Genomic DNA, 9,252 nt, shown 5'->3' with positions numbered 1-9,252 from the left:
CCACCTCAACACCACCTGACAAGACTTAAGAAAAAAAAAACTGAAGCATGGTTTTATTTCAGCTTGAATGAGTGCAGTTACAAATTAAAAACAAACTACATAAAACCTCATTGGAATGCTTGCGTTCCAGAAACAAATTCACTCAAACACGTGTAAATGAAAACTCCTTCATGATTATCTACTGTACATCTCTTCATGAAGCAGCTGTAACCTGCCACAACTGTTTGGCTGAGCAGATTTAGGAGGTAAACCTGCAGCTGCCCTGTCACTTCGCTCTCCTCTCCTTGCTCTCCTCTAAGTACTCAGTCCTGTTGAACAATATGGAACAACATTGTTAACTGTGCACTGACTTTGACCTGACATCCAGAGTGAACTTTAATATTTTATCTGAACTTTACAACGAATCCCTACAACTACATACTCTGGTTTCATGATGTAAGGAGTGTACAGAGGTCTTACCACTTATTTCAAAATCTGCGTCCGTAGTTGTTGCTGCTTGTGCCACTACCATATCCTGCAAATGAAAGTTTTCAGTCACTATAGTGAGAACTGTGCAGCATCACTGAAAGGAGACTACTACGAGGTCTATTAGAAAAGTATCTGACCTTATTTAAAAAAAAAAAAAAAAAGACATGGATTTGAATAACGTGTGCTTGCGTGAGCCAACCTTGAACCTTCATGCGCGATTTTTTTCACACCTATCGGTTGCGTCATTCGCCTGTGAGCAGGCTTTGAGTGAGGAATGGTCCAGCCCTCTCAGCGGATTTTCATTGTCAGGGAAATGGCTGAGAGACTGCTGCTTTGCTTGATCAAATTTTATTTAGAAACTGTGAGGCACATCCATGTGAACACCGTTCGAGAAATTCAGGTGGTTTTTGGTGAAGATTTTATGGGCTTCAAAGACATTAAGGGATGTTACTGTCCCTTTAAGGACGGCCCACAGCAGCTGTGGGGCACGCCGCGCTCCAGCTGCCAGACAGGCTGAACGACCATTTCATTTCTAAACGGATCGCTCTGTGGATCCGTGACCATCGTGTGCAATTTCTCTGGTTATCACAAGAGCTGGACATCAACCATTTTCCGGCAGATTTCACTTTTAACAAGAGATTTTGTCATGGAAAGGCAAGCGGACGCTTCGCGCGTCACGATGGATTTGCTGCTGGACCAACACAAAACCACCTCCGTTTTGGTCTCACAGGACGGCTTTGAGATGGCGTTCAGACAGCTGTCGGTGGTTTTTCAGTCGAGTGATTATCCAAGAAATTGTGGACGAGCCTGGACATGCCGAAAAAGTGCTAATGTCCACGTCTTTTCACAATTCCTGTGCTAGTCCAGACGACATCCCGGATAAAACAGCATCCAGTTTGGAAATGAACGGCACATTCCACTTTTAACGAGGAGTTTTTGTCATGCATTTTGCTGGAGGTTTCTTCCTGTTAAAGGGGAGTTTTTCCTTCCCACTGTGGCCAAGTGCTTGCTCACAGGGGGTCGTTTTGACCGTTGGGGTTTTACATAATTATTGTATGGCCTTGCCTTACAATATAAAGCGCCTTGGGGCAACTGTTTGTTGTGATTTGGCGCTATATAAAAAAATTGATTGATTGATTGATTGATGGAAAGGAGCTGCCGCTTCGCGCGTCACGACGGCAAGACAGACAAAGAACACCTCCATTTCAGAGTGCCAGAAGGACAAGCTGGGACATGTCCAGCTCTCCACAATTTCTCTGACACTCACTCGAGTGGTAAGCACTGAAAGGCATGTCCCAGCTTGTCCTTCTTGCGGGTGCCGCGACGCGCAAAGCAATGCCGTGATGAAGCGTCACAGAACATGTTCTGGCATGTCCAGGCTCGTCCACAATTTCTTGGATAATCACTCGACTGAAAAACCACCGTCAGCTGTCTGAACGCCATCTCAAAGCCGCCCTGTGAGACCAAAACGGAGGTGGTTTTGTCGGTCCAGCAGCAAATCCATCGTGACGCGCGAAGTGTCCGCTCGGCTTTCCATGACAAAATCTCTTGTTAAAAGTGAAATCTGCAGGAAAATGGTTGATGTCCAGCTCTTGTGATAACCAGAGAAATAGCACACGATGGTCACGGATCCACAGAGCGATCCGTTTAGAAATGAAATGGTTGTTCAGCCTGTCGATGGCAGCTGGAGCGCGGCACGCCCCACAGCTGCTGTGGGCCGTCCTTAAAGGGACAGTAACATCCCTTAATGTCTTTAAACCCATAAAATTTTCACCAAAAACCACCTGAATTTCTCGAATGGTGTCCACTTGGATGTGCCTCAGTTTCTAAAAAAAATTTGATCAAGCAAAGCGGCAGTCTCAGCCATTTCCCTGACAATGAAAATCCGCCGAGAGGGCTGGACCACTCCTCACTCAAAGCCTGCTCACAGGCGAATGACGCAACCGACAGGCGTGAAAAAAAAAAAAAAAATCACGCATGCGCATGAAGGTTCAAGGTTGGCTCACGCAATTCCATATGTTTAAAAAAAAAAAAAAAAAAGGTCGGATACTTTTCTAATAGACCTCGTAATTAGACACACCAGACTGGAGCACAGCCTTCTCAGTACAGTGTGACTTGACAGGGAAAGAGACCAATGAGACACTGCCCACATTTGGTGAAAACATGAATTGCATTTACAATGGGACAACAGTCATATATATACTCAACAAAAATATAAACACAACACTTTTGGTTTTGCTCCCATTTTGTATGAGATGAACTCAAAGATCTAAAACCTTTTCCACATACACAATATCACCATTTCCCTCAAATATTGTTCACAAACCAGTTGAAATCTGTGATAGTGAGCACTTCTCCTTTGCTGAGATAATCCATCCCACCTCACAGGTGTGCCATACCAAGATGCTGATTAGACACCATGATTAGTGCACAGGTGTGCCTTAGACTGTCCACAATAAAAGGCCACTCTGAAAGGTGCAGTTTTGTTTTACTGGGGGGGGGGGGGGGGGGGATACCAGCAGTATCTGGTGGGACCACCATTTGCCTCATGCAGTGCAACACATCTCCTTCGCATCATCCGTGAAGAGAACACCTCTCCAACGTGCCAAACGCCAGCGAAAGTGAGCATTTGCCCACTCAAGTCGATTACAACGATGAACTGGAGTCAGGTCGAGACCCCGATGAGGACGACGAGCATGCAGATGAGCTTCCCTGAGACGGTTTCTGACAGTTTGTGCAGAAATTCTTTGGTTATGCAAACCGATTGTTCCAGCAGCTGTCCGAGTGGCTGGTCTCAGACGATCTTGGAGGTGAACATGCTGGATGTGGAGGTCCTGGGCTGGTGTGGTTACACGTGGTCTGCGGTTGTGAGGCTGGTTGGATGTACTGCCAAATTCTCTGAAACGTCTTTGGAGACGGCTTATGGTAGAGACATGAACATTCAATACACGAGCAACAGCTCTGGTTGACATTCCTGCTGTCAGCACGCCAATTGCACGTTCCCTCAAATCTTGCGACATCTGTGGCATTGTGCTGTGTGATAAAACTGCACCTTTCAGAGTGGCCTTTTATTGTGGGCAGTCTAAGGCACACCTGTGCACTAATCATGGTGTCTAATCAGCATCTTGATATGGCACACCTGTGAGGTGTGATGGATTATCTCAGCAAAGGAGAAGTGCTCACTATCACAGATTTAGACTGGTTTGTGAACAATATTTGAGGGAAATGGTGATATTGTGTATGTGGAAAAAGTTTTAGATCTTTGAGTTCATCTCATACAAAATGGGAGCAAAACCAAAAGTGTTGCGTTTATATATATATATATATAAATAAAAAATTAAGCAACTGACTGCAGCATCAGTACCGAGTGCCTAGGGCATTGTGGGATCTCACAAAAGACAAGCAGACTTATTTCAAGTTTAAAGTGAGCATCACTAGTAAATAAAAAAGATAAATCAAATGAGTTGAATATTCTAAATAAAGACTTCCTGCCTCTGATAAGCCTCAAAGGAGACAGCTTTTCTAGAGGTTCTACTAAATTCAATACTAATTAAATGTAGCCAGGATCTGAAATGAAGGGGATATGATGCATTCTGTTTTTTTTTTTTAAATGACTATTTTCTCACCCCAATCCCCAATTTAGTTGTACTGCTTAATGTGTGTTTTATTTGTATTTTCTTTTGCACATTTTCACCTTTTCTTTGCCTTTAACCAAAATTGATAGTCATGTTTGATAAGATTACTAACCACAAGAACCACAATGGTTATATTTGTGGCTTCCCCTCATCTTAACTGACCTGATTTTAAAACTAGAACCCCAAACAGATCCAGTAATGCCTGAGCTTAAACATTACATATATTTGACATTTGTAATGGTAATGTATTGTTTGAATGTATTTTTGCATTCACTGAAAGGAATGCAGGAGAAGGGAGGTAAGAGTAACAGGAAGGCAGAGGATGGGAAAGAGAGGAGCAGTAGTAGCCAGTAAACCAGTAGCTCTGATATTTAGATTTCCAAATTATTTTTACTTTCACTTTTTATACTCTGTGCCGCTTGGAACCTTAACTTCCCTGCGGGAGTCTTTCCAAGGGATTAATAAAGTTCCATCTATTCGACCACCTGTGATATCAGCTGAAACAATACCAAATGTTTGATACTTTCTGAATTATGTATATTCTTTAAAAAGGCACCTTTTGTTTGAAGATTTAAGTCCAAAACGTTTTCTTTGGCACCACTATAATTTTATTCCTTAGGATTTAGATAAAGGATTCATATGATTTTGCCAATATGATCAAAATTCATGGTGTCAGAGTTTCAACCCCCAAGGGGAAGAAATTTAAGGGATCACATGCTATGACCAACATTTGGTAGATCTGGAAGCGATTTACAAGAAATCTTGTAAATACTAATGACATTAACGTAAGATGGATCACAGGTAATCTCAAAACCTCAGGCATGCGTGCACAAACGCTTCCTCCTGTAGTTAGTCTGCATGACTGCGATGAAGGAAAAGAGCATATTCACTATGGAATTTCTCCCCAGATAAATGTCCTCTTCATTAAAATGACCTGTCATTTTGCAACAGGTTACAAAAATAAACGTACATTCTAATGCTTGGATTTCAGCAGAAACTAAATTTATTAATATCCTGAAATTTGAAAGGCCTGTAGCTTTTTCCTGGGTTGATTATTTTGTAAAAGACTGCACACAATTGTAATCTAACTTCCAAGTTTCACATTCCTAGAACAGATTTTTGCAGTTTAACATCTATTAGCAGAACTTACCAAAGTTCCTGCCTCCACCACCACCTCCACCTCCCCCAAAGTTTTTCATTGGACCATAGTTGGAGGGTTGGGAGTCGTAGTGACCCATATTATTGTAGTTATTGCCACCACCACTGCTGCCGCCGCCACCACCACCACCACCACCACAGTTGCCTAGAAGTGCATCATTAAATAGAACCAATTACATTACTCAAATCTTGAGTCCACAGGATTGCAATATAACTATACTTACCATAGCCATTGCTGTCATAATTCATTCCGCCATAGCCTCCACCTCCACCACCTCCCTGGTTGTAACCCTGGTTATACCCACGATTTCCACCTCCACTGTTGTATCCAGGACTGCTGGGACCGCCACCATAGCCTGTCACACATATTGTTATGTCGCTAATGTGCAGTAAGAAAGGCAGGTCAATGAACTCGTTTACTCACCACCATCGCCACCAAAATTGCAATTGTAAGGTCCACCTCCATATCTTCCACCCCTGCCACCTGAAAGACAAAAACAGCATTTATATACATCTAGTATAGTGTACAGTTCTGTGTTCCAGAATTAACACCGCATACCTTGGTTGAAGCCTCTATCATCATCATATGGCCTTCCACTGTTCCTACTACCTATAAAGACAGTGAGGAAGTTATACTCCAGAACACACCACAGGTATATAGATGGTCAAAAATTTAGCCTACCTCTCATTGACATTCCTGCAGACTGCATTTCCTGTTTTGACAGGGCCTTCCTAACCTCACAGTTGTGACCATTAATTGTGTGGTATTTCTGGACTGTGGGAGCAGGAAAAAAAAATGTTAACAGCTAATCAAACTAAAATATAACAATATGTCTACAACCACTTTTACTTACTGACAATCCTGTCCACTGAATCATGGTCATCAAACGTTACAAAAGCAAAGCCCCTCTTTTTTCCGGTACTACGGTCAGTCAGAATATCGATGACCTCAATCTTTCCAAACTGTTGAAAGTAGTCTCGTAGGTGTGACTCTTCGGTATCTTCTTTGATCCCACCAACAAATATCTTTTTCACTGTTACATGGGCACCTGGCTTGTTGGAATCCTATGCAAATACACACAATGCAAGTCAAAATGGTGAGAAACCACAAAGCCAACAGATGTATAGAAAGGAAAAAAGAGAGACCAGCAACACTGACAATAGATTGATATCCATGGCAGAGGTGTGACATTTTATCCCTATGCACACACAAACATTTTTAACCAGTAATACATTTTACTACTGCAGTAGATGCCAAGATAGAGGATAACCAACTTCAAATAAGATTAATATTTATCGTTATAATTTCAGACTAACACCAGACATTTTGCTAATAAAATTACCCATTTCACAGCTGACATCATGTATAAGCACCCAGAATGGAAACTGGTCTACATGAGAGTATGTCCACTTTTCAGCTTTGGTGCTCAATGTATGACAACATGCTGTGATGCCCATTCACGCAATCAAAGCTATACACAACAGGAATATCAAATTTTAATATACGAGGTCTCTTAGATAATAAACCGACCCTTTTATTTTTTTTTTTAACTATATGGATTTGAATGACATGCGATTACACCAATCATGCTTGAACCCTCGTGCGCATGCGTGAGTTTTTTCACGCGTGTCGGTGACGTCATTTCCCTGTGGGCAGGCCTTGAGTGAGATGTGGTCCCGCCCTCTCGGCTGAATTCCTTTGTTTCACACGCTGCTCGAGACGGCGCGCGTTGCTTTATCAAAATTTTTTCTGGACCTGTGAGGAATATCCGAGTGGACACTATTCGAGAATTAAGATGGTTTTCTGTGAAAAGTTTAACGGCTGATGAGAGATTATGGGGTGTTTCTGTCGGTGTAAGGACTTCCCACGGAGCGGGACGTCCTGCAGCGCTTCCAGGCGCTGTCGTCGGCCTGTTTCGAGCTTAAAACATCCTAATTTAAGGCTTAATTCACCCAGGACATCGTGAGAGAACAGAGAAGATTCAGAAGAGGCCGGCATGAGGAATTTATGCGGACATTCCACTGTTTAAGGACATTTTTTTAATGAAAGACGTACGCGCAAATTCGCCGAGTCGTTTCCGTGACGACTCGGCAAATCTGTGTTCGCCGCGACAGGAAAAACACCTCCGTGTTGAAAACCATTTGTAGAATTCAGGCGGCTTTTAATGGCTTTCAACAAGTGAGTAACTGAGAAATTGTTTAACAGCTTGGGCATGTTCCAACTTGCCCGTTAAGATTTCCAACGGAGGTGTTTTACCTGCCGCGACCCCCCCGCGGTCGGGTCCAGCCCGACATGCGACTCTGCCCGCACGTTCTTCATTACAAAATGACCGTTAACAATGGAATGTCCGAATAAACTCTCATGCCGACTTCTTCTGAAAGTTCTCTGTTCTCTGACGACTTACTGCGTCAACAGAGCCTGAAATGTGGAAGTTTTTCAACTTGAAACGGCGAGACGCTGCCGCCTCGAAGCGCAGATCGCCGCCGGCCGTGGACCGTCAGTTAAAGCGACACTACCAGACCAAATCTCTCAGCCGTTTAAATTTTTACCGAAAACCAGCTGTAATTTATTGAATGGTGTCCACTCAGTTGTGCCTTTACAGTTTTGAAAAAATTTTTTATCAAACAAGCAACAGTCTCTGAGCCATTCCTAAACAATGAAAAAACTGACGAGAGGGTGGACGACTCCTCACTCAAAGCATGCCCACAGGCGAATGGACGTAACCGACAGGCGTGAAAAAACTCTTGCATGCCCACGAGGGTTCAAGCATGTCTGATGTAATCACACGTGATTCAAATCCATATGGTTTTTGAAAAAATAATAAGGTCGGATACTTTTCTAATAGACCTCGTAAATATTGTTTGGTTTCCTCATTCCCAGTTGTTGACATTACTACGAGTAAAAGAATAAATACCTCTCGAGAAACCGCACGCTTAGGTTCAACGACTCTTCCATCAACCTTGTGGGGACGTGCCAACATGGCTTCATCAACTTCCTTAACTGATGAATACGTGACGAAACCAAAGCCCCTGGATCTTTTGGTAGCTGAATCCCTCATGACCTTAAGATCAAATTCCAAGTATCACATTAATGCATGTATAAAGAGTCAGCATTAACTGGTGATTTCTCAATAGACTCCACTTACCACACAGTCTGTGAGGCTGCCCCATTCTTCAAAATGGGCCCGCAGACTTTCATCTGTAGTCTCGAAACTCAACCCGCCGATGAATAGTTTGCGAAGCTGCTCTGGCTCACGTGGTATCTACACAGGATAAAGGCTCAAGTTAGACTGGATTTCAATTTACTCAGCGATAAAAACAAGGCATGCGTAACCCCGTTAACCACATTAGTGGCGCAGACACACCGCCGCCATTAACGGAAAACGTCATCCGCAAGCTAGTTTGGTCAAAATACATCAAACGGATTTACGTGTGGTGCTGGTTGCTGCATGCATTTAACGCTACACATATTTAGAGGAAGAACATGAAGTTGGAAAAATCACCAAATAAAAGACCGAGTGAACAAAAGACCACGAGGGTCGAACGAGACAAAATGGCCGTTTTCACAACGCTGCGACGCAACTGCCTGCAAATGTGCGTTATTTCTTCTCATTCGTCGCAGTTATTTTAACGTTTGCCTTTCTCCTGTCCTACAACGCAGGAAGACCAAAAACAGGCTATACTTACATCTTTCGACATCTTGCGGGAATAAACGCCCTCAGAAATACAGAAAACGAACACGCTTTGGTCACCACCAGAGAAAAGACTGCCCCGTTACAGCGGCCGAATAAATAGAATAAGATACGCCCATTTCCAAAGCCATTGGTCAACAGTTCGCGCTGCAATATGACGTCAGCTTTTAGAAACTGTGATTGGACTTGATGCAAATCAATCTCAGCCATTTTGTCAGCAGGCAAAAAAGACTGTCCACAATATGAAGGATATTTGGAATATACTACCATTACGTTTTTTTATGTGATGTATTAGGCAA

General features: G+C 43.0%; 1 protein-coding gene across 3 annotated transcripts; it reads right to left on the bottom strand.

Moving 5' to 3' along the window:
* Positions 1–25: 25 nt before the first annotated feature.
* On the bottom strand, positions 26–9,083 carry LOC117512407 (heterogeneous nuclear ribonucleoprotein A1-like). Of its 3 annotated transcripts, none has more exons than XM_034172456.1 (11): positions 8,949–9,083; positions 8,408–8,524; positions 8,177–8,323; positions 6,116–6,326; positions 5,944–6,036; positions 5,821–5,871; positions 5,683–5,745; positions 5,486–5,617; positions 5,254–5,406; positions 460–514; positions 26–308 (listed from the first exon to the last, which is right to left on the bottom strand). In XM_034172456.1, exons 1-10 carry the CDS (start codon positions 8,958–8,960, stop codon positions 468–470), a joined length of 1,026 nt encoding a protein of 341 aa, XP_034028347.1. In that variant the 5' UTR covers positions 8,961–9,083; the 3' UTR covers positions 26–308; positions 460–467. The 3 variants fall into 3 exon arrangements, with proteins under 3 accessions (XP_034028347.1, XP_034028349.1, XP_034028348.1); XM_034172458.1 differs by lacking the exon at positions 8,949–9,083 and adding an exon at positions 8,627–8,650; XM_034172457.1 differs by having other exon boundaries at positions 34–308; positions 5,686–5,745.
* Between the last annotated feature and the right edge of the window lie 169 nt (positions 9,084–9,252).

Source organism: Thalassophryne amazonica, chromosome 6 (genome assembly GCF_902500255.1).
Source record: "Thalassophryne amazonica chromosome 6, fThaAma1.1, whole genome shotgun sequence".
NCBI lineage: Eukaryota > Metazoa > Chordata > Actinopteri > Batrachoidiformes > Batrachoididae > Thalassophryne > Thalassophryne amazonica.
This window is presented reverse-complemented; position numbering and strand designations above follow the sequence as displayed.